Raw genomic sequence first — 25,957 nt, forward strand, 5'->3', positions numbered from 1 at the left:
ACTAGGGCTCACTATGTTTTTTTCAACTTGAATAATTTTCTAAGCCCAAAACACTAGCCCATGTTCTTTTAGCTTTTGTTTAATAAGTTTATATTTTATTTATTTAATTAAGTCCAATTTTAACAGATCTTTGACGCATTTAAGTTTTTCGTTATCTATACACTCCCTCCATTTGTCAAGACTTGACACGTTTTGCTATTTTTTAACATTCAACATTCAGAGACATACTATCTTGTTTCTTTTTTCATTTTTAGTAAATAAAGTCATACTCCGTTACATTATTTCTCCTCGCATTATATTACTATGAAAGTTGACTTTTAATTTGTGTCATAACTTATAAAGTTAACTAATTAAATCATATCTTATGACACTTTTGCAATTGTCACATAACTAAAAATCCCCGGCGAGTACGTGACATAGTTTTGCGCATGACATTTATGTGGCATTATTTAATGACATGATGTGGTATTACAGAATTTAAAAAAAAATGGAATGGTCAAACCAAGAACATGTTTATTTTGAAAAAAACCCTTAAATTTGAAAATTGATGGAATGGAACGGTATCGTTTTGAGGGATGTTGAGACGACGTCTTTTTAAATAAACAACGTTTATATCCACGTAAGAAAACACGGGCGTTCACATCACCACATAATTGCCGAAAATTTTATGGGATTTAATTAGCTAACTTTGTAAGCTGTGGGATAAACCAGAACTAACTAAAAGTTGTGATTTAATTGACAATTTCCCCAACAACTTATCTATCTTTTGTCAATCCTATCTTTTTAATCATTAATGCAACCTTCATTTTTCTCATTCATTGAGTCATTTTTAGTACTCATAAGAAATATGCAGAATGAATATGAAGAAGCTTCTCTGACTATTCCTGTAAAATATATAGCATGGCTCACCGTGTCCACGCAATGTACCAAGCAGTTTCCAAGCATTCCCCGATCACGTAACAAAAATATAGGCACTTTTAGAGCACGTCAAAAAATGGTGTACTTACCGAGTGATGCAAAAGTTGCTCGAAAATATTTTTGGCAGTAAAAGTTCTCGGGATAAATTACAACCACAATCCGAGCATCGATGGGCCCGGAAATACTTATAATTTTAATTAGGGTTTCTCAATGGTTATAAGTTTAAAACCAAAATGATTTATTTTAGGATACATTTTGTTAATTTTTTGTTTCCAGAGATTATTAGATGCAATTAAGATGTACATATTTTTATTATTATTGGTATCATGCACACACGGACACGGGTAAATTCAACATAAATCCCGTTGTACAGTGAATTTATCATTATTGATAATGTTTACCTAATCAATATAGTCTAATAACCCTGTTTGATGGATTCAAGGGAAGTGAAACATGAATGTAGGATACTATAATAGAGCAAGGAATCTTTTACTGATTATTTATTAGAATAAGCTACATCTCTGAAAATACATATGAAAATAGTGTAAACAAAGATGTAAATTCGAGTAACCGTATTAGGCGCAGACGCGGGGACTCTGCGTGGAGAAAAACTTGCACTTAATGTTTTCACATTTAGTTGTGCCCGCCTTATTTCCATTGTATTTGATATCAATGAGCCCTATCCTGATGTTGTCGCATGGCTTGGCTTTGCTGCAGATGAAGCTGAGGACGTCGGGGGTGGAGCTGGTGCCCCTGATGTTGTTGATCTCGACGTTGCTGATCTTGATCAGGGAGGGGTTACTCAAGTCACATTGGTTCCATGGGCAATACTTCTGATCAAACAGAATGGGGTTTGCAACATTAACCATGGTGAGGTCGATGAAATGGAGGTCGGAGATGGTGAGTGTGGCCGGGGCAGAGGGCCATGTCTTGATCCTGACCCCATTGTCGGTGCCGGTGAAGGTGCACTTCTCCACGGTTATCCCTTTGATGTCCTTCTCATTCACGTTCCTCCCCAAACTGCCGATGCTAATGCCATGGCCTGGCCCGCACTGCACGTTCTTGACGAGGACGTCGCTGAGTTCATCCCCAAAGGAGATGCAATCGTCTCCCGTCTTGATGAAGGAATCAAGAACACGGATGTTGTTTCCTCGGGCTATGTGGATGCCATCGGTGTTAGGGCTTTCATTAGGGGCGGAGATAGTGAAGCGCTGGAAGGTGACGTTGCGGCTGGAGATGCAGTTGACGTGGAAGTATTTGCTGTCCTTGGTGGTGATGTCCTGGATGATGGAGTTGTTGATGAAGTTCAAGCTCAGGTTGATAGGGAGCTTCGGGCAATTCGTGTTTTTGTGGCAGTCATTCAATTTCCAGGCGTCCTTGCCCTGCCCGTTGAGCATGCCCCCGCCCGTGATGGTAAGGAAGTTTACGTAGTTAATGGTTATCCATTCTTCGGTCTTCACAGGGAGTTTCCACGGGTCCTGGTAGGCTTTTAGGTTGCCTTTCACCATAAGGGTGACCGGGGCCTTGCTTGGCCCATGCATGCGGACTTGGCTCAATATCCAATCCCCTTTTGGGATCAGGATTTGGCTTGCTGTTGGTGATTCTATTGCATCTTTCCATGCTTTCATCAATGCCTGCATGTCCATATTTATATTTAGGGATAACGCTCATTCGAATAATATATGTATGTCAATTTCTACTTAATTAGTTACCTGGCTAATGTCTGCGTTTGGCCATGCTCCGTATTTTGTGATATCTAACACCCTCTGTGAATTAGCCTTCAATAGTAACTGCAAAACTAATACTATTGTCCATATCACTTTTTTATCCATCATGGAATGGATTTTTTTTCGTTCTTTTTTGGGATGACTCAGGTGATGCTTTTAGGTTGTAAGATTAGTAGAGTTGTGCTAAGTAGAACTGAAGTTGGGGTATATATGGGAGTCAGTGTGAGTAAATTTTGTGTTTGACTGCTTATCTCTATACCAAGAGAATTAAATTTACAAATTTAACTTTATTTACCCGTTTAAAAAAGAGAACTAAGTTTATTATTCCATCAGTCAAAGTCAAACCTTCCTCCGCATATCTGGATTAATGGAGTTTTGATTAACGTAGTACTCCCTCCGTCCCATAGTAGATGTCACACTTTCCTTTTTATTTTGTCGCATAAAAGATGTCATATTTCCTCTTTTGAAAAAATTTCCTTCTCAAATCAATTATAAAATTATATTTTCTCTCAACACTTTACACACAAAATAACATCTTCTAAAATCCCGTGATATCTACTTTGGAGACGAAGGGAGTATCTTTTTCTTAGACAATGTCTTTTACTGTCACGACCGCGGGGTGTTACATTTACACATAATGTTTTTCTATAATAATGCATTTATGTATATAATATTACTATCAAGATGGTAAAAAACTTATGTTAACAATGGATTAACATTCATTTAAATCATAAAGTTTGATATAATTCTGATTAGTCCGTGATTAGTCCATCATGTTTCAAATCAGAATATTAAATCATATAGTTTCATTTTTTTCTTAGTTATTCATCTATATATAAAATGTCATTTTTAATGATATTATTGAATGTCACTAAAATAAGAAAAGGAAAATGAAAAGTAATGAATAAAAAAAAAATACTAGTGAAACACATCGTTTCTTAGCCTCATCAAAAGATGTCATTTTGTATATTTATAGAACAATTAAGAAAATTTGAATTTTATGATTTAATATTTTAATTTCAAATTTTTATAGAACTAACCGAAATTTGAAAAAAATTTGAGATTCAAATGAATGCTAATCCTTAACTAAACAAACTTATCACAATTAGTTTTAGTATGGATAGATTAGTTATTTCATTTAACAATGTTATTTCTCTCATTATAATCAAACAAAGGCAAATGGACTTTCTTGATTTTTATTATCATTTTCCAAAACCTACAAATTTAGAAAAAACAACTTTATTTTCTTTTCCCTTATTTTCCAACCAATTATAATTTTATGGATACAATAGTGCTTTTCTATGTACTCCATTAAATAATACAGTAAATGTTAATAAAGACACTTATCGCAGTTATGTGTGAGGGAAAAAGTAAGATACTTATCGCAGTTAGTTTTAAGGAATGATTCATTTCATTTTTTCTCATATTTATTACAAACAAAGGCAAATGAACTTTCCTGATTTCAAACGTCATTTTCCAAACCCACAAACACAAGGAAAGACAATTTTATTTTCTTTCTCCATATTTTCCAAAGCAAAGTTGGGTAGGCAAGAAAATAAACTCTGAGCATTACATTAATTTATTATGGGATATTGGTCATTAAAATAATGAACCTTTGCTAAATTTTACTAGTATTTACCATGAATTAAAATATTGGTCTAAAATATTACAAACACTTCATTTGTTTGTTATTCCTTCCGTTCCCGATTAGGAGTCACTCTTTGACCGGGCACGGATTTTAAGAAATGTAAAGAAAAGTTGGTTGAAAAAGTTAGTGGAATGTACACTTTTTTATATTGGTTTTATAATAAAATGTGAGTGAATTGAATTAGTGGAATGTGAGACCTACTTACTATTTATGGTAAAAATGAAGTGTGACTCTTAATTGAGGACGTACCGAAATGGAAAAATGTGACTCTTAATCGGGGACGTAGGGAGTATTTTCCAAGGTGGGCCCATCACTATATCGGACTAACATAGGTTTCTTTTTTAACCTACTTGGCACTAATAAATCAATGTGGCTTTTTCTAAGACCTTTTTATCATTCTTGCCACAAACTTAAAACGTCATTTATAATATCATAACCGTTTTACGGTTATCAAATAGAATAAGTTTTAGTCAAAAATATCTTATTTGAGTCGGTTGGAATATAATAAGCAAAATGTAAAATTTGTGATATTTTAGACCAACTTTAAAGTTCGTGAAAAAAAACAAAAATTTGAACCAAATTCATGATTTTAGGACCAATATCCCTCTATATAAATCAATCATCTTGTTCGTCCATAGTTTCCTTCATCTTTGTAACTCTTCCATAACATTTTATCAATTGAACTTTAACATAAAATTTCTAGAAAGATAAGGTCGGATACTACATGTTATACGGGTATATATTTTTCATAAAACGTATACTCAAATTAAAGGTAGTTATATAAAAAATCCAATAAGATCCGTATTACATATGTTTAATTGATAAAAATATATATCAAATTAAAGATAATTAAATAATTTATATAATTGTTGGTTTAATTATTCCAACATAAATATTTACATTCAATTAGTAATAGTATAAACTGTGTCATATGAAGACATAAAGTAACAAAGTATAGAGGTCTATTAGGACCTAAATTAGTTATATCTGTCAACACAAAAATCAAACGTTAGAATTGTCATTTAATAAATAAATTAAAGCACAAAATGTCCACACAATATACCGAGCACTTTCCAAGCATGTCCTGATCACGTAACAAAAATACCGCACTTTTAGAGCACGTCGAAAAATGGTGTACTTACCGTGCACTGCGAAAGTTGTTGGAAAATATTTTTGGCGGTAAGTTCTCGGGAGAAATTACGACCACATAACGAGCATCAACGTGCCTGGAAATACTTTTTAATTTTCATTAGGGTTTCTCAATTCGTCTATGAGCACATCATTGCTCAGAAAAGTTTGGTATTTTTAAATAAATTATTTGTTGAGATTACGGAGCAAATGTGTTCTGAGAATTGTTTGTAATTTGATATATGTATTTATTTTTTAAAATTCCGAGCACATGCGTTCTTGGAATATTTTATTTACGAATAATTTACGAGCACGAGTGCTCAAAAAATTTGTCGGTAATTTGTTTATAGGAAGTGTTGTGAATTTTGTTTTATGGTTAAATTAGTGACTTGAATAGAGTATCATAAATAAAGCATCCACAAAAAATTAATAAAATGATATTAGGGTTACTGGAATTTACTTCTGAATGATCGAAAACAAATAGTTCAGCTATTGCTTCTAGGATGAACCGTTGATATATTTACCTTGTACGCTCTTATGGGAAATTTTCTCCTTCGAGATAATGCCAAAAGATTGTTTCTTTTGGGTATTGCGTTTGACCTACCATTTTCATTTGTAATCAATAATAAACTATAAACTAAGCAGGTAATGGGGATTGGTGAATATTAAGACGCAGTATAATACTTTGTCCTATCCCATTAAAAATGAAACATTTTCTCTCTTTTTTTGGATTGTTTCATTATAAATTGAACTTTTTCTAAAATAGAAACAATATCATCTCTACTTTTACATCTCTCTCTACATTACCTTGCAAAACAATATTAAGTAAAAATGTAAAATCCTATGTGGAAATCCAAATGTTTCATATTTATTGGGACAGAATATATTTATAATGAAGTTGAGAAATGCTTATGTGTTTGAAACCAAAATGATTTATTTTAGGGTACATTTTGTTAAATTTTTGTTTCCAGAGGTTATAATTAGATGCAATTGATGAAGACGTAAATTCCACTAATCCTAATATTATTTTAATATTATTAGTATCATGCACACACATGTACCGTCCTCACCTCACGGGTAAATTTAACATAAACCCCATTGTACAGTGAATTTATCATTACTGATAATGCTTATCTAATCAAAACAGTCTATTAACCTTGTTTGGTGGATTCAGGGGAAGTGAAACATGAATTTATGATACTATAGCAGAGCAATGAATCTTTATTAAAATAAGCTACGTCTCAGAAAATGCATATCAAAAATGGTGTAAACCAAGATTTAAATTCCAGTAACCCTAGCTAATATGATTTGATTATTAGGTGCAGACGCGAGGACTCTGCGTGGAGGAAAAGATGGGCTTAATGTTTTCACATTTAGTTGTGGCGGTTTTTCCATTGATTTTGAGATCAATGAGCCCTATTCTGATATCGTCGCAGGGCTTGGCTTCACTGCATATGAAACTGAGGACGTCGGTGGTGGCGCTAGTGCCCCTGACGTTACTAATCTCGACGTTGCTGATCTGGATGAGGGAGGGCTTACTCAAGTCACATTGGTTATTTGGGCAGTATTTCTGATCAAACACAATAGGGTTTCCAGCATTGACCATGGTGAGGTCGATGAAGTGGAGGTCGGAGATGGTGAGTGTGGCCGGGGCTGAGGGCCATGTCTTGATCCTGAGCCCATTCTGGGTGTCGGTGAAGGTGCACCCCTGCACGGTTATCCCTTTGATGTCCTTCTCCTGCACGTTCCTCCCCAAACTGCCAATGCTGATGCCGTGGCCGGGCCCACATTGCACGTTCTTGACCAGGACGTCGCTGAGTTCGTCCCCAAAGGAGATGCAGTCATCTCCCGTCTTGATGATGGAGTCGATGACATTGATGTGGTTGCCTCGGGCGATGTGGATACCATCGGTGTTAGGACTATCATCAGGGGCGGAGACAGTGAAGTGCTGGAAAGTAACGTTGTTGCTGGAGATGCAGTTGACGTGGAAGCTCTTGCTATCCTTTGTGGTGATGTCCTGGATGATGGAGTTGTTGATGAAGTTCAAGCTCAGGTTGATGGGGAGCTTCAGGCAGGATGTGTTTTTGTGGCAGTCATTCAATAACCAGGCTTCCTGGCCCTGCCCGTCGAGCACGCCCCCACCCGAGATGGTCAGGAAGTTCACGTGGTTGATGGTCACCCATTCTTGGGTCTTCACGGGGAGTCTTTCCACTTCCTTGTAGGCTTTAAGGTTGCCTTCCACCTCAAGGGTGATCGGGGCCTTGTTCGGCCCCTGCATGTAGGCTTGGCTCAACATCCAATCCCCTTTTGGGATCAGGATCTGGCTTGCCGTTGTTGATTCTATTGCGTCTTTCCATGCTTTCATCAATGCCTGCATGCTCATATTTTATTTAGGGATAATGCTCATTTGAAATCATGCATGTATGAGAATTTCTACTTAACTAGTTACCTCGCTGATGTCTGCATCTGGCTGTGCTCCGTATTTTGTGATGTCTAACACCGTCTCGGAATTAACCTTCAATAGTAACTGCAAAACTAAAACTATTGACCATATCATTTTTGTATTCATCATGAAATGGATCTTTTTTTTTTGTTTTTTTTTTGGGATGATTCTGAAAGTTGTTCTTTTAGATGATAAGATTATGGGCTTAGGAGAGTTGTGATTAGTACAACTGTGTTTGGGGTATTTATAGGAGTCAGTGTGAGTAAATTTTGTCTTTGACTGCTTATCTCTACACCAAGAGGATTATGTTTATTATCCCATCATTCAAAGTCAAACCTTCTTCGTATATTTGATTAATGTATGGCCATGACAATGTTTTCCTACAAATAGAATTATGTTTTTCTATGATAATGCATCCTTAAGATGGAAAAATCTTATGTATAAATAATGAATTACTAGCAACTAAATCTTGAAGTTTAGCCAAAAGGCCATTCCATGAAATTTAAAATCAGAATATTAAATTAGAAAATTTCATATTTCTATATACAAAGTCATGTTTTGATGATATTCAAAACGCTGGTAATTGAAACTAAAAATATAACATATAACGGTCTCACATTGGCGTCAAAAGAAAACTGAAATGAGTATATAAGTCTCATGGGCCCCTCCTCCTATCACCAATTGATTTTAGGATGGAACCCATGAATTTCTATCATGGTATTACAGCGGGTCGTCGATTGTGGGTTAAATTAAAACTGACCTGAAACCGAAAAAAATGATTGACCCAGCAGTATATTTGTGCTTAAAAACAATATCCCACACCAGTGTACATAAAGAGCTCAATCCATTATATAAGTCTCATGGACCCCTCCTCCTACCACCAATTGGTTTTAGGATTGAACTCATGGATTTCTATCATGGTATTAGAGCGGGTCGTCGATTGTGGGTTAAATTAAAACTGACCTGAAACCGAAAAAAATGACTGACCCAGCAGTATATTTGTGCTTAAAAACAATATCCCACACCAGTGTACATAAAGAGCTCAATCCATTATATAAGTCTCATGGACCCCTCCTCCTACCACCAATTGGTTTTAGGGTTGAACTCATGGATTTCTATCCCAAAATGACATAATAAAGTCAATATATAATTTTTTCTTAGATAATGTTTTCTTATACATACTATGATGCATCTTTTATTTGTGTGTGTTATTATGCTAAGAAACTTAAGATTAATTAATAAATATAAAAAAGGAACTTATCACAATTAGCTTTAAGTATTGGATTAAAGAATCATTTAATTTATTTCTCACATTTTTACAAGCAAACAAAGGCAAATGAACTTTCCTGATTTTTAGATTCATTTTCCGAACCCACAAACACAGGAAAGACAAGTTTGTTTTCGTTCCCCATATTTTCCAAAGCAATAGGATTAGATAGGAATTGAGTAGGCAAGAATAATTAAAGAAATTAAACTCTGGCCGGTGATGACGACGGTGCAATTTCAGCAATTAATCTAGAGGACGGCAACTCTGAGTATTACATTAATTCATATCAAATCATCTTCTTCATCCATAGTTTCCTTCATCTTTGTAACTCTTCAATAACATTTTATCTATTGAATTTTAGCATTAAGTGTTCTATTAATTTAAATTTAACTTAAACAAAAAAGCTTGTGTACTATGTTGATTTGTCATTTAATTAATATAAAATAATTATAAAAAAAAGTTAACTGCCAAATGACATAAAATATAAAGTTTAGTACCTTTGATTTTATTAAAGTTTAGTAAATAGAAATACCATAGTTTAACGACTATTTATGAAATTAACCCATAGTTTATAGCGACTATTATGAAATTAACCAATAAAACTAGGAACTGCATATGTCAATAGAATAAAAAGAGGATTACTCCTCTATCAAAAAGTCAAAATTTAATGAAGTTTATTATGGTGGAATAACTTGTCAAATGAGTTATCAAGTATCCAATCAAGTTGAAAAGAAAAATGACCAGCGGGTATCTATGAAATGTCAAAAATAAGTTGAATGCAATGACCCATAACTCAGAGAACTCATTTGTAGGGGTGTCAAAAAACGGATAGCGGGTATTACCTAATAGTGGCGGATCTAGGAATTTTAATACGGGAGCGCGATATTTACATTAGAGCTTTAAAATTTGAACGAATTATATGGTGTATATATAATAATTACATAATAAATAAAATACTAAATCTTTTGAAGTTAAATTATTCTAATAAAGTTTAAGCTATTTCTGAAAAACCAAAAAGGAAAAAATATAATCCAATTGATAAATTATTTGTAAATCCTATATAAATAGTACTAATATACATTCAAGAAAAATGCAGTTATTTTTAAAGCAAATTTTTTTTTTATCATAACTATATGCTAATTCAAAGTCTCATGTTGATAATAATATAATACTAATTTTCAAAATAAATTGAAATATAATAACTACACTAAAATAGAAAGTAGAATATTAAATGCAAGTGAAAAAGAAGATAGGAAGACAATGCAAGGAGAAAAACTAAAATAGAAAGTAGAATACATAAAATGCAAGTGAAAAAGAAGATTGGAAGGAGAAAAATAGATAAGAATGTGCAACAGCCAGATCTCGATCCTTGGTCTTCTAGGAGATCAAGTAACATTCTACCACTAGACTACCTAGCTCCATTGTAACTTGTATTACAATATATACTTAAATACACATGTTTTGGGGTGGATCCGCCAGTGTTACCTGACCCGACTTGACCAGATACCTTGTGATTCCCATGCCGACTAAGAAAATGTGTAATCTTAGAGTCACTGGCGGATATACATGCATGGGAACAAGGGGGTACAACTTGTAGGGGTGACGAATCATGCGTGTTGTGTCGTTATCGTGTCGGCACGATAACAACAAACACGAACACGACCCCTTAAGAAAACTTCAAACACGAACACAAACACGGCCCGCTATCCTAAGGCACGAACACGACCTGCTACCCTAAGACACGAACACGACACGAACCACTCCGGGTCTACACGACATGATAACAACACATATATGACATGGCACTATAATAATACGAAGAAGCAATAGATTACATCAATGAAGACACTAGAAATGAAAAACAGAAAAGGAATGAAGAAGCAATATACCAAAAAGCGACGAACACAAGCGAGAGTGGTGGTGAGCGGCGGTGCAACGAAGTCGTGAAGACAGGCGAGAGTAGGCGACAAGCAAACCGACGAACTCAGGCAATGAGCAACCGTGAGTCAGAGACGGAGAGAGACAAGAGCGGTTGTGGAGCTGCTAAACCCTAAACTGAGAAGTGATTTAGAATAAAAATAAAAAATCTATTTTCACGCTAATACTAAGTGCTCCATTAGACTAAACCTAATTTAAATTTTAAAATAAATTAAAAAAGAATAATACTCCCTTCGTCCCACTTTAGGAGTCCCGGTTGAGTTCGGCGCGGGTTTTAAGAAATGTAAAGGAAAGTTGGTGAAAAAAGATAGTTGAATATGGGCCCTACTTTTTTATATTAGTTTTATAATAAAATATGAGTGAGAAAATGTTAGTGAAGAGTATAGTATTTCTCTTGAAACTTTTCTTAAATACTATGCCGAAATATATTTTATCAGAAAAATAACAAACTCTGCCAAAGTTTAAATAAATTATCCCTATTATATAAATAAAAGAATTTTCATTTTAGACGGTGAAAGTCATATAGATAGACGATAATGAAGCTTTTTATCGAGAAATAATGACATATTAAAGAAAAGATAAATAACCAATTATGAAGTTCTAAATTGATATAATTATTTATCGTACCCCAAATCAAAATTCTTGGATCCACCACTGCTTAAAGTTAGACGAATGATGAACATGATCGGAAAACCATACAGATTAGGGCGGATACAAGTGATCATCAAACATTTTATTATTATTATTTTGAAGTTACTAACTATACATTGATGCTTTTTACACATACAATAATGTTTTCTATCATAATGCATCTTTTATGAATACATTAATGCTTTCTATGTAATTAATTACTTACTATCAGGATGCGCTAAGAAACTTATGTTTAAATAATAAATATTAGTTAAAAGAAAATTATCATAATTAATATTAAGTGTTGGCTAGAATATTCATTTCCGTTATTTCTCACATTTATTACAAACAATCAGAGGCAAATGAATATTCCTGATATTCATTTTCCAAACCAACAAATTGAGGTTTCTTTTTCCATATTTTTTTCAAACCAATATCAATAGATGAGAATTGAGAAGGCAAGAATAAGTGAAGAAATTAAACTCTGGTGAGGAAACTATCCCATCCTTAACGTGATGACAACGCCGGCCAGCGATGACTATCGGTATATCGGTTATAACTGATAACCAATCAATTTAACTTAAAATATAATTATATAAAACTTAAATATAAACTTAGAACCATATGGATTATGGCCCATGGCCCACATAACATGGGTAAATTGCCAAGATATAATTGATATTATAATTTATATGTTAATTAAACTGGTTTGTCTTTTATTTATTGAATTTATGGAGAAAAAATTCCATAGCATAGACGTACCAAATGAGGTATGTCAAACCAATAACTTTTTGACAAATGAGCTATTTAAAGAATAAGTCGGAGCTGCATAAAGAGTCCTGTTTACTTCATGTCATTTTTCAATAACTTGGTATGGAGAAAGGGAAAAATTCCCTAGCACAGACATACCAAATGAGGTATGTCAAACCAATAATTTTTCGACAAACTGAAATATGTAAAGAACATGTCCAAGCTGCATAAAGGGTCCCATTTACTTAGCTTCATTTCTGAGTACAGTCATTTTTCAATAACTTGGTATGGAGTAAGGTTAACATGCAGTGCATATCTTCATTGTTTCTATTAGAAATTTTATTTTATTCAAAAATAAAAAATAATCAAGAATGTCATTGATAAAATGTAATGGAAGAGTTACAAAAATGAAGGAAATTATGAATGAACAAGATTATTTTATCTAAATTAATGTAATAGTCAGAGTTACCCTCCTCTACATTAATTGCTGCCGTCTTCACTTATTCTTTCCCGTCCAATTCTTATCTAATCCCATTGCTCTTGAAAATATGGGAAAGAAAATAAAGTTGTCTTTCCTCTATTTGTGGGTTTGGAATATGATATTAAAAATCAGGAAAGTCATTTGCCTTTGTTTGTTTGTGATTAATGTGAGATATAAATGAAATCAGCCTTTTATCCAACACTTAAAAGTAATTAATTATAATTAGTTTATTTTTTAATTATTAAAACATACTGTTTCTTAACTTAGTAATTCATAGAAAGCAGTATTGTATGGATAAAAGATGCACAATTATAGAAAGTGATTAATGAGGTTATTCTGTTGTTGAATGATGAGATAATAAAAAAACTTTAATCCTTTTTGTATAGAGATAATTAAGCAGTCAAATTAAGGTACCAAATACTCCTATAAAAGTCAAGCCATCAGAACTCATTTCTCTAAATCACCAACTCTCCTAAGCCGTTTTACTCCCACAATCTTTTGCACCATTTTCTGAGTAATTCATCCCATCCAAGATGGATAAAAAAATGATATGGTTAGTAATTTTACTGTTGCAGTTACTATTGAAGGCGAATTCCGAGAGGGTGTTTGACGTAAGAAAGTACGAAGCGAAGCGGGGCGCAGACATCAGCCAGGTAATTAATTAAGTAAAAATTGAGATGCATGACTCAAATGAGTATATATCATCCGTAGCTAAATATAAATATGGACTTGCATGTGCAGGCATTGATGAAAGCATGGAAAGACGCAATAGCATCAACAACGCCAAGCAAGATCCTGATCCCAAAAGGGCATTGGACACTGAGCCAAGCCCACATGGAGGGGCCAAACAAGGCCCCAATCAACCTTGCGGTGAGAGGCACCTTGCAAGCCTACCGGGATCCGGCCCAACTCCCCGTGAAGAGCCAAGAGTGGGTGACCATCAACTACGTGAACCACCTGACCATCTCGGGGGGTGGCGTGCTCGACGGGCAGGGCCAGGAAGCCTGGAAGAGGAATGACTGCAACAAAAACAAGAATTGCATGAAGCTCCCCATCAACTTGAGCTTGAACTTCATAACCGACTCCATCATCCAAGACATCACCACCAAGGACAGCAAGAGCTTCCATGTCAACTGCATCTCCAGTCGCAACGTCACCTTCCAGCGCTTCACTATCTCCGCCCCTGGTGACAGTCCTAACACTGACGGCATCCACATCGCCCGAGGCAACCACATCAGGGTCCTCGACTCCATCATCAAGACGGGAGACGACTGCGTCTCCATGGGGGACGACCTCAATGACGTCCTAATCAGGAACGTGCAATGTGGGCCCGGCCACGGCATCAGCATCGGCAGTTTGGGGAGGAACGTGCAGGAGAAGAACATCAAAGGGATAACCATACAGGGGTGCACCTTCATCGGCACCCAGAATGGGGTTAGGATCAAGACGTGGCCCACTGCCCCGGCCACACTCACAGTCTCTGACCTCCACTTCCTCGACCTCACCATGGTTAATGCTGGAAACCCCATTGTATTTGATCAAAAGTATTGTCCATGGAACCAATGTGACTTGCGTAGGCCCTCCCTGATCAAGATCAGCAACGTCGAGATCAAGAACATCAGGGGCACCAGCACCACCCCCGACGTTCTCAGCTTCATGTGCAGCAAAGCCAAGCCTTGCAACAACATCAGGATAGGGCTCATTGATCTCAAATACAAAGGAAATAAGGCCACCACCATATGTGAAAACATTAGGCCCTATTTTTCTGCCAGGCAGAATCCCCGCGTCTGCTAGCTCTCCAAATCATACAACTATTAGGCTTGCTGGAGTTTACATCTCTGTTTACACCATTTTTATATGTATTTTCAGAGATGTAGCTTTTTCTATAAAATAATCAGTAAAACGTTCCTGGCTCTATTATAGAGTATCAGAGATTCATATTTCTGCAAGACAAAGTACTCATGGATTCAACATCTACTTTGATAAGCATCAAGTTAAGTGGTGTGCATTAATGCAACACGGTTTTCTGTTATATAATCCACTGGATTTGCTTCCTTGACCCACTGAGATTTAGATATTTTATAAGGCAAAACTCATCTTCAAGCCCATGTATTGCCATATTTTATAAGGCAAAACTCATCTTCAAGCCCATGTATTGCCTTATTTTAATTAAATCTTTATATGCCTTAATTTTAAATTAACAAATCTTTTAATCTAGTGAAGTTTTTCGTTAACTTTAGAATATTACTTGTAATCTAATTAACCAATTCTATGAACTATTCGCAATTTAAAACAAATATTACTCCCTCGCTTCATAAAAATATGAGCAATTGATATAATACAGAAAGTAAGACAAAATTGATAAAATAAGAGAGAAGAGGAGAAGGTAGTTAAAGTAGTGTTAGTGGATAGTGAAAATCATATTATTTATTAGTAGTGTTTATTGTTGGTATAAGTTGTAAATAAGTTGATATATAGAGATAATAAATTGTGATAACTTTCTAAAAATAGAATGCACTTATTTTTATGGGACGGATGAATGAAAAGTGCACATATTTTCATGGGACGGAGTGAGTATAAAATAACAAATAAACACTTTTAAATTACGCCTACTGCGTCGTCTCCATCTTAGTTGATACCTACTACTGCCGATGGTGGTGCCTGGTGGCATTATTTTTGTTGAAATTTTTTATCCTTCATCTCGAGCAATTGGATTTTATTTCATAATACCTACCATATTAAAGAGAAAAGTTATACACATAATCTATAACTATGTAAAAGACGAATTTGGGTCTTAATTTTAAATATTTGTGAGTTTTGGGCATGAAAGATGGTCATATTGAAGTATGCGGAAGTTTTTCAAATGATAAATGATTTTAATGCGGCATTAATGAGATGAATATTGCTTGTAACTTTTTCCATTTTCCCTTGCATTTTATTATAAAGTTAATATTCTATTCGTCCCTCACTAAGTAACACATTTCCTTTTGGTATGAAATTTTAAAAATATGGTTTCATTAGTTAAGTGGAGAAAAAAATAAAGTAAAAGAGAAAATAAAATAAAGAGACCAAAGTACTTGACAAGTGGAGAAAAATAAAGTAAGAGATAAAATAAAATAAAGAGACCAAAGTAAGAAAGTGGATACCAAAAAAAAATGAATTATTTATCTTGGAACATCCAAAAAAGAATATAATCAGCTAATAATAGACAAATGGAAGTTAATAAGAGATAAATGGAGGTGTACCTACGTGCCACTATCTTTTTCTATCAACTTCTCCTTATACTATTTCTTAAAACCTGCACGAAAGTTATACTAAAAACATTCTTAAAATTCAATTATGAAAATAATAATTGTGTTTGTCATTTCTAAAATAAAATAACCAACTAAAATATATTTAATTTAAATAGCACAGTATTATATACCTTAATTTAATACTGATGAAATAACTAATTACATTAAATGATCAAGGCGAAACATATCTAGTGAGGTTCTTAAGAAAAATGCAGTTTGTTTCATTAGGTCCTTCGATAAATTTTTAGCTCATCGTATCCTTGTGTCTACATTTTGTTTCATTAAGTCCTTTTATAAAAAAATTTCATTAGGTCCTTTTACTAATGCATTTTGATTCAAGAGATTTTTATATTTTTATTTTTAATTTGGTCGGATCATTATTTAATGGATTTAAAAATTTAATTAACTTCTTTTTAGTTAATTAAATTTAATTTTTTTCTTATACTTTGTTATGAATTGATTCGGTTGCAATATTGATTCAAGAATATTGTGAAAATACAAAAGTTATTAATATCCCATTAATAACTTATAAATTTATCATTTTTCAATAATTGAATCATTATAGCTGAATTAATCTCAAATGAATAAGGTTTAACCACAAATGACAAAACCTCTTAAACCAAAATGCGTTTGTATAAGGACTATTGAAACAAACATTATAAAAGGATCTAACAAAACAAAATGTATTAGTATAATAATCCAATAAAATAAAAATTTATAGAAGGACCTAATGAAGTAGTAAAATGTAAGTATAAGGATCTCTATATGTGATTTGCCCATGATTAACTAAGAAAGTAAAAAATTTAATTAAGGATAAATATTTTTGAGTTGACCATCTATTTTGGAAATGATAACTACAATTAGCATTTTAATAATTAAATTTTACTATGTTTTTAGTATAAATATAAAATAATAATGTCCAAGCATATCATGCGATTAAATATAGTGGAGCTTATCATTTTATTTTAGAAATGATAATCACAGTTAAATACTCCGTACTATTTTATAGTTGAATTTGATCATGTATTATTAGAATAAATATAAAATAAGCGTAAAAAAAGGGATGAAAATGTAAACGAGGGAAAGAAATAAAGGAGCATTTCATGCGTATAATGTTCAAATAGAGAGAAATTATTTCGACTCTTTGATATAGAAATAAGCAGTCAAAGAAACCTAATATACTCCAATAAAAGCTAAGCACACTCATTTCTCCTAATCACAAGTCTCCTAAACCGTTTTACTGTCATAATTTTAGGACCACTTTTTCAGTCATCCCTAGAAAATAAAGAAAAATAGAAAGTACATCCCATCCACGATGTATAAGAAAATGATATGGTCACTAATTTTAGTTTTGCCGTTACTATTGAAGGCGAATTCGGAGACATTGTTCGACATCAGATGCTACGGAGCGGAGCCGGAAGCAGACATCAGTGAGGTAATCAATTAAGTCAAAATTGAGATGCATGATTCAAGTGATAAATTCAAATATGGACGTGCAGGCATTGACGGAAGCATGGAAAGACGCAATGGCATCAACAACGACAAGCGTCATCTTGATCCCAGAAGGGGATTGGACATTGAGCCAGGCCCTCTTGGAGGGGCCAAACAAAGCCCCGGTCAACCTTGTGGTGAGTGGCACCCTGAAAGCTTACCGGGACCCGGCCCAAATCCCAGTGAAGGGCCAAGATTGGGTGACCATCAACCACATGAACTTCCTGACCATCTCTGGGGGCGGTGTGCTCGACGGGCAGGGCCAGGAAGCCTGGAAATTGAATGACTGTCACAAAAACAAGAACTGCGCGAAGCTCCCCATCAACCTGAGCTTGAACTTCATCAACAACTCCATCATCCAGGACATCACCACCAAGGACAGCAAGAACTTCCACGTCAACTGCATCTCCAGCCGCAACGTCACCTTCAAGCACTTCACGATAGACGCCCCTGATGAAAGCCCTAACACCGACGGTATCCACATTGCCCGGAGCAACCGCATCAAGGTCATTGATTCCATCATCAAGACGGGAGACGACTGCATCTCCATGGGGGACGACCTCACCGATGTCCTCATCAAGAACGTGCAATGTGGGCCCGGCCACGGCATCAGCATTGGAAGTTTGGGGAAGAGTGTGGAGGAGAAGTATGTAAAACGGATAATCGTGCAGGGGTGTACCTTCACCAACACCCAGAACGGGATCAGGATCAAGACGTGGCCATCCTCCCCGGCCACACTCAACATCACGGACCTCCACTTCTTCAACCTCACCATGGTCAATGCCGGAAACCCGATTGTGTTTGATCAGAAGTACTGCCCATGGAACCAATGTGATTTGAATAAGCCATCCCTGATCAAGATCAGTGATGTCGTGATCAATAACATTAGGGGCACCAGCGCCACCTCGGATGTCATAAGCTTCATCTGCAGCAAAGCCAAGCCTTGCGACAACGTTAGGATAGGATACATTGATCTCAGACACAACGGAGAAAAGGCCACCACCATATGTGAAAACGTTAAGCCCATTTTCTCTGCCACGCAGAGTCCCCGCGTATGCTAGTTCTATTAGGGTTACATTTGTTTACATCTTTGATTCCACTATTTTTCATATGTAGTTTCAGAGATGTAATTGTTTTTAATAAATAGGAGTAATCAGTAATTTTAGTTCTCCAAATCATACTATTATTATGGTTACGGGAGTTTGCAGCTTTGGTTATGGAGCATTTTTCATTGAAAACAGTACCGAGTATCGACAATTAAAGCAACATAGTAACATCAAATAAACTGTTAAAAGGAGAAGATTATGGGGAATCAATCACAGATTCACAATGATACCCCAAGAATAGATTGATCTCATTAATAAATAGATTGATACATTTCCTTGTACACACCATTGTGATACCTATATAAGGGGTCATACATGAGAAAGAAAGAATATCATCAAAGCAATAAACGTGAATTACTCTCCTCATCATCCTCTATATTCTCTCCAAACTCTAGCTATGGCTGATACCCCATTCAAGATGGTATCAGAGCAGGGGTGAGACTCATAGTAGTCTCATCACTGTCTCGGACCAATCTCGACCATTAAAAACCAAAATCCGGCAGCCAAACATGTCAGAAAACGTCGACCCACCCAAACCAACAGAATCCGAGCAATTCGCTCAAATATTCTCTGAATTTATGCGCTATAGTATAGCACAATCCAAAACCTCACAGATAATACCCACCAAACCAACACAAAACAGCTACAAGCCAGATACAAAACCTCTTGATATCGGCACCAAACTGAATGGTGAGAACTACTCGCTATGAGTAGGACTCATCCGGAGAGCTATCAACGGTCGGGGGATGATATCTCACATCACTGGAGTCCCAACCCCGGCGTCAAAAACCGATCCGGAATTTACACAGTGGCAACAGGCGGACGATTGTGTGGCTCCTGGTTGGTTCAAAATCTAGAACCAAAATTGGTGATCAGAGTATCCAAGTATCCAACGGCGAAAGGAGTTTGGGACAGCTTGGTGATCACCTATGCCAGCGGCGGTGACACGATCCAGGTCCACGATCTCCACCGGAGGGCCACTCTGCTGAAACAACAAAAAGGCGAACCATTAGAGGAAGTATGGGCATCGTTACAAGACATATGAGTATCAATTGACCACAAACGACCAAACCATATGGAGAGCCCTAAAGACATCGAATTTTTCAATCAATTCATTGAAGAACAGAGGGTACACCAATTCTTAATTGCATTAGATGACACACATGATGCAGTAAAGAAAGAAATTTTGAGAACTCAACTACTTCCCTCGGCTCAAGCGGCATATGCTATACTCCGGAGCGAGGATGCTCGTGCCACTGTTCTAAACCCAGGAGACTCCGGCGCCCAATGGATCGGGGCGGGGCTGGCTGTAATTTAGCCATGGCAAAATTCAGTGGGATATCGGAATAATCCCCAACCAAACAGTGGTGGAAATGGTCGGAGTTGGAACAAACGCCCCGAAGAAGACAAATCGAAACTTGTCTGTTCCCACTACGGGAAGAAGAAGCATACACGGGAAACGTGTTTCAAGCTACATGGATACCCGGAGTGGTGGCTGTTAGAGTTGAAGGAACTGGCAGCTGAAGCGTACGTCGGATTATCATAATTTAACAATTATTAATCGAACAAATAAATCACATAATAATCAGATTTATTTAGCAGATTATTTAGACAAAATCTATTCGCGTAATTATTACATGTATCGTGCTCACAACTTGAATTAATCATGCTTTAAGAATATTGAAACGTACGGAGCAGAAATAATACCTAATTAATTCTCCAAAGAATTGATGATGCGTGGTCTAGTATTCAAAGCGTCACGTGGAGAAGTCGCTAGCCATCACCAATTCTTTGGAGAATTAATTAGGTATTATTTCTGCTCCGCAGGAAAGCATGTTTTAGGTTTCAATATACTTAAAGCATGATTAATTCAAGTTATGAACATGATACATGTGAGAATTACGCGAATAATTTTGTCTAAATGATCCGCTAAATAGATCTGATTATTATGTGATTTATTTATTCGATTAATTATTAAATTCGAATCCCCACGCTTCCGCTGCCAGTTCCTTCAATTGGTATAAGAGGTAGTCTTTGGCTTTGATTATTTGGATTTAAATTTCACGAAATTCATGTATGCATGTGTTATTGATTGCGAAGCAGGTTCTTGCGTTTTGTTATTTTTATTTATGCATGATGAACTCAAGAACTATCGAATCAAAGAACATGAATTTTTCGATCACGCGAGACATGCGATCCGTCGGCGCTTGCGCCGAGACGGATCGCGCTACGCTTGATCGGAGATTAGGGTTGTCGCTCGTAGTGGGAGTATTGAGACGGCGATATTGCGGTGACGTGAAAATGGGTGGGGGCTCGTCCACGCCGCCGCCTGACCGCAAAGCTCGAGGAACTCCGACGCTGCGGAGATCGACGGCGGAGAAGGATAGCAAAGCTCGCTGCTCATCCGAGAGCAGCGGCTGATCCTCCATCGCCAAGATAACCCTATCCCTAATCCTAAACAAAACCCTAGTCAAACCCTAAGCCGCGCGACGTCGGACCGGAGCAGCACCGCCACGCGCGGTTGCTGCTGGTTCACGGCAAGTTGACAACGGCGGAAGGAGATCTGCCGGAGCATCGCGGCGAAAGCCGCGGGCTGGTTGAGTTCGGCGGAGGGAGTCGCGGCATGTTCACGCCGGAGAGGGAAGAGGAAGTGCCACGCATCGCGCGAACTCGCCGTTCCGGCGAGCCTATCTCCGACAAATATTTGTCGTCATCGTTCGTGCAAACCTCGTACGATGAGATATCGATGAAAGATTATTTTAATGATTATTTAATTCCTAAATTAAAAGATATCATTACAAATAATATTATTTAATGAAATAAAATATTTTGGGAAGATTTCCCTAGATTTTAGGAATATTTTGATTATTTTCTATATCTATGGAATATTTTATATCCTAGAAGATATAGATAAGAATAATTTAATAGTTTCCTAAATATTATATATCTATAATCCTAATTAGGATAGATATGTAAAATTACATTAAATAATATAATTATTTTCTTCCTAATCTTGAACATGAATTTAAATTTGAATTGAATTTTTCATGTCTAGTTAAGATTTAAATAATGTACTTTATTTTAGATATATCTTAGAGTAAGACATGAATAAGAATTAAATTCTAGAATTAATTAATTCCTAAACTAAGATACTTGAAGATAATAAAAGATTTAATTATCTAGTCAATTAAATACCAACAAAATTTAATTAGTCTTAGTCTGCCTTAAGGCTAAAGGATAATTAATGAAAAACCATAACCCAAATATCTAAGCGATAATTATGAACTTAAAGTTTATATGTGGTCTCCATCATTGGACTGCCGAATTTTGTGAAGCTAGTTTCTAATAATATCGCCACCTACTCTGTGGGGACAATAATCCTACGAAACAGTAAGTTCATAAGGGCAGACTTCTCACATAATAAATAGAATGAACTAGAATGTGGTACATAATATTATCGACACCTGCTCTGTGGGGACAATAATCCTAAGGAACTACGAGTTTCAGGGTTCAATCAGAATTTATGAGATAGCTTGATTTTGTTATCAGCACATGAACATTGTCATGGGAGTGTGTTGTAGATATAAAATTCTGTAATGTTAAATCTGATGGTCGTGCTTAGGCAACATTAGGCGGCCATGCCATTTTGTGGTCTCTGGACTATTCATCGGTGTTGTGACCAATAAAATTGCCAAAATTTTAATGCATATTAACCTCCTCTGGAGGGTACAAAATTTTAATTTTGCTTTTGTAAGATTTTGAAAAGTTTTATGGTTAATCTACTCAATTTCCTTACATAAGTTTTTGACAAATAGTAAATTTTTCTGTTTGCAGTGCAATAAAATCCGTCAAGATGTCTTTTAATCCTCTTTCTGTAATACTCAAAGAAAACAAGCTCGAGGGCCAAAATTACATAGAATTGAAACAAAATTTAGATATCACAGTGGTGGGAGTTCAGAATGCGCATAAACGGTGGCATAAGGCGAATGAGATGGCTAAGTGCTACATGTTGGCATCTATGTCTTCAGTACTCAAGCATCAGCATTCTGCCATGGCGACTGCCGTTGAGATTATGCAAAATCTTGCAAATCTTTTTGGTACTCAGAATCGAACGGATAAATCTCAAGCCTTTCGGAGTATCATGACGAAGACCATGAAGGAAGGCACATCTGTGAGGCAACATGTCCTCGAGATGATGAGCCACCTCAACCAGATTAAGGTTTTGGGAGGGACGATCGATCCCGAGTCCCAGATTACTATAATCCTTCAAAGTCTTCCCCCTAGCTTCCAACAGATCAAGCTCAACTTTGAGATGAACAAGCGGGATTACACTTTGGCTGAGCTGCTGACTGAGCTTCAATAGGCGGAGGACCTCATGGTTCAGGCTAAGGTAGCTATGCTGATTTGGCACCTAATTCCTCTGGCTCTAAGCCTCGCGCAGGAAAGAAAAAGGCGCCGAACCCAGTTGCAGCTAAGAATGCTAAGGGTAAGAAGAATAAAAAGGCCGATAAGAAGCCTACTAGAAAATGCTTCAAGTGTGGAGAGAAAGGTCATTGGAAGCCAGACTGTCCTAAAAAGGGCAGGGCTACAGGTATGCACCATGCTCTAGTAGTCGAGTCATATATGTTTTGATCCTGACTTAATGCAGGTGACAAGATGGTTACATGATCGTGAGATCGAAGTCCAGTTGGGCGCCGCTACTAAAGTAGCGGTCATTGCAGTGGGAGACGTTTATTTACATTTTAGTACTGATAGATTTTTGATTTTGAAGAAAGTTTTGTTGATGCCTTCTTTTAGAAGAAATTTAATTTTAGTTTCTAAATTGTCTTTTGATGGATATTCAATTTCTTTTAATGACAATTGCATTATTAAAAAAGATGGTTCTTATATCTGTCGTGGGATCTACTAAGGTTTGGTGCCCCTTGCACAGCGGAAGACTTGTACAAAACAAATAAATCAGATAAGGATCTATTTGACAGATTATGTGATTAATCAATTCATATGTTAAACAGATAAATGCATGCTAGAACGCAAATAATTCATGCTCATAAAAAGTAAATCCTAAACATGATTTCTACGGTTTAGAGTTACCGATTTGATTCTCCAAAGAATCGTCGATTGCTCGCGCCTTCTCCACGTGATGATCTTCAATACTAGACCACAGATCTTCTCTCTGGTTCCCGAACTGTATCTCGATATCAGGGTGGGCTGATCTTATCAAAATACTAGGACTCGAATAAAGAAGACAGAAAAATTCCTCACGGAGGAGGAGCTGATATTCTCACGGAGGAGAAAATTAAAAAAACCTCTTCCTTCTGTAGAGAGAAAGGAACGAAATTTTGTAGAGAAATTAATGAATCATTCTGTCTCATTTATTCTCCTATTTATATTAAGTTCCTTTTGGGCCCAGACAGGGATCTATGGAAGGTTTTGGATATGGGCTCCCCCAATTAGCTTTTTACTAATTAAATTGAACTCACAATTTAATACAAGCTTTGATTGGAATATTACGAGCAGCCACTACAGAAGTAATATTGAACTCTCCCCATCCAAATCCGTAAGTACAAGTAATCCGGGTTTCCACTTTGTTTATTATTTATTTCCCGCGCTTAAGATATAAATATCCATTAATTAATTAATGTCTGTTATGGACTTAATTAATTAATATCTTATTAATTCTAAGAGTGGACTTAGCAAGAAACATTTATTTATTATTCATAGAGTAATAAAACTCCAACTGGCCAGTTTTCCGAATAATAAAACCTTGTTCGAGCTCCTCTTGAGGATATTATCAAACGAGACTCACCTCGCGTACGTTTCAACATAATAGCAATCATAGCACCGCTAGATATTAATCACCACTACCCAATATATCAGGATTATTGGGTTGTGAAAAACCCGCACCATTTGATAAGTCAAAGTAGTGCATAATCTATACCGTATGCTCAATGCTAACATATGTAGATTAAGAAATAGTATTTTATCAAGACCTAGTCTTTCAGTAGATAGCATAAAGACACGTCTTGTTATTAGATCCGTTCAGTGCTATACCACACCAATGTCATCTTATTTCAGTAAGGCTTAGAAATATGCGGACTGACATTGCAACCTTTCACGATAGGTAGCCAAAGCCTATCTAGGTTGTGAAATTCTTCTTTCTCTTTTGCAAAGCATTGCATAGAACCGACTGTAGTTACCTTAAAGTGGACGCCGCCCACAACCAGTCTACTAAGCAAAAGACTCAGGCTTTGTTTGCTTCTTATACATTTAAATGTTTATAAAACATCTTATAAATGCACAAGCAAACACAATGTAATAATAATAGTGATTTTATTCGTGCGAGACTGCTCGAATAATACTGAATCAGGTTAAAAGTGGATTGTAGAGTTTTACATATACAAGCAAGATTCTATTTGCGCGAAACTTGCTCGAAAAATGCTTTTCAGTATACCAAACCTAACAGTATCATGGAAAACAATCTGTACATAATTACTTCTACGCAGTTTAATCAACGTAAATCAGAATTCAATACTACATCAAAAGTTTCTAAGAAAAGAAATGAACCTTCAATATCAATGAAAGAAACGTATTTATGGCACCTTAGACTTGGTCATGCCAACGAAAGAAGGATTCATGCTATGGTTGATCAAGATCTTATTAATGGTCTTGAGAAGGAACCGTTTTCAAAATGAGAATCATGTTTGGAAGGCAAGATGACTAAGAGACCTTTTAGGTCAAAGGGTAATAGGGCCAAGGAAGTACTTGAGCTCGTTCATACTGATATACTGATGTGTGTGGACCAATGTCAAGGAGGCAAGGGGCGGTTTTTGATATTTCATCACCTTCATTGATGACTTCTCGAAAATTGGATATATCTATTTGATGCGCTACAAGTAAACTTTTGACAAGTTCAAGGAGTTTAAGGCTAGTGTAGAGACGCGTCATGGAAAGAGTATCAAATTCCTGCGATCTGATCGTGGAGGCGAGTACTTAAGTGTCGAGTTTTTGGATACTTATCTGCATCGGGAATTCAATCCAAACTGACTGCGCCGGCACACCCCAGCAGAATGGTGTAGCTGAAAGAAGGAATGGGACCTTGTTAAACATGGTCCGATCGATGATAAGTTATGAACGGTT

At 36.1% G+C, this 25,957-nt stretch overlaps 3 protein-coding genes and 1 pseudogene across 3 annotated transcripts; 2 read left to right on the top strand and 2 right to left on the bottom strand.

Moving 5' to 3' along the window:
- Positions 1-1,493: 1,493 nt before the first annotated feature.
- On the bottom strand, positions 1,494-2,750 carry LOC148932777 (exopolygalacturonase pseudogene; annotated as a pseudogene).
- Positions 2,751-6,736: 3,986 nt separating this feature from the next.
- On the bottom strand, positions 6,737-7,978 carry LOC148932778 (polygalacturonase-like). Its single transcript, XM_089065223.1, has 2 exons — positions 7,871-7,978; positions 6,737-7,792 (listed from the first exon to the last, which is right to left on the bottom strand). The coding sequence occupies exons 1-2, from the start codon at positions 7,976-7,978 to the stop codon at positions 6,737-6,739; spliced, it is 1,164 nt and encodes a 387-aa protein (XP_088921349.1).
- Positions 7,979-13,463: 5,485 nt separating this feature from the next.
- Positions 13,464-14,743, top strand: LOC148932779 (exopolygalacturonase-like). The gene is made up of 2 exons (XM_089063563.1): positions 13,464-13,583; positions 13,672-14,743. The coding sequence occupies exons 1-2, from the start codon at positions 13,464-13,466 to the stop codon at positions 14,722-14,724; spliced, it is 1,173 nt and encodes a 390-aa protein (XP_088919689.1). The 3' UTR covers positions 14,725-14,743.
- Positions 14,744-17,538: 2,795 nt separating this feature from the next.
- On the top strand, positions 17,539-18,775 carry LOC148932780 (exopolygalacturonase-like). The gene is made up of 2 exons (XM_089063620.1): positions 17,539-17,658; positions 17,723-18,775. Exons 1-2 carry the CDS (start codon positions 17,539-17,541, stop codon positions 18,773-18,775), a joined length of 1,173 nt encoding a protein of 390 aa, XP_088919746.1.
- The last annotated feature ends 7,182 nt before the right edge of the window (positions 18,776-25,957 follow it).

The sequence above is a fragment of the Salvia hispanica genome, chromosome 2 (assembly GCF_029641045.1).
Source record: "Salvia hispanica isolate PSC_SH4W2 chromosome 2, Shi_PSC_v1, whole genome shotgun sequence".
NCBI lineage: Eukaryota > Viridiplantae > Streptophyta > Magnoliopsida > Lamiales > Lamiaceae > Salvia > Salvia hispanica.

Coding starts and splice junctions, on each gene's coding strand:
- LOC148932778 (XM_089065223.1), bottom strand. CDS start 7,978: ATGATATGGTCAATAGTTTTAGTTTTGCAGTTACTATTGAAGGTTAAT. Junction 7,793..7,870: donor CAGATGCAGACATCAGCGAG/GTAACTAGTTAA, acceptor ATGAGCATGCAG/GCATTGATGAAAGCATGGAA.
- LOC148932779 (XM_089063563.1), top strand. CDS start 13,464: ATGGATAAAAAAATGATATGGTTAGTAATTTTACTGTTGCAGTTACTA. Junction 13,584..13,671: donor GGGGCGCAGACATCAGCCAG/GTAATTAATTAA, acceptor TTGCATGTGCAG/GCATTGATGAAAGCATGGAA.
- LOC148932780 (XM_089063620.1), top strand. CDS start 17,539: ATGTATAAGAAAATGATATGGTCACTAATTTTAGTTTTGCCGTTACTA. Junction 17,659..17,722: donor CGGAAGCAGACATCAGTGAG/GTAATCAATTAA, acceptor ATGGACGTGCAG/GCATTGACGGAAGCATGGAA.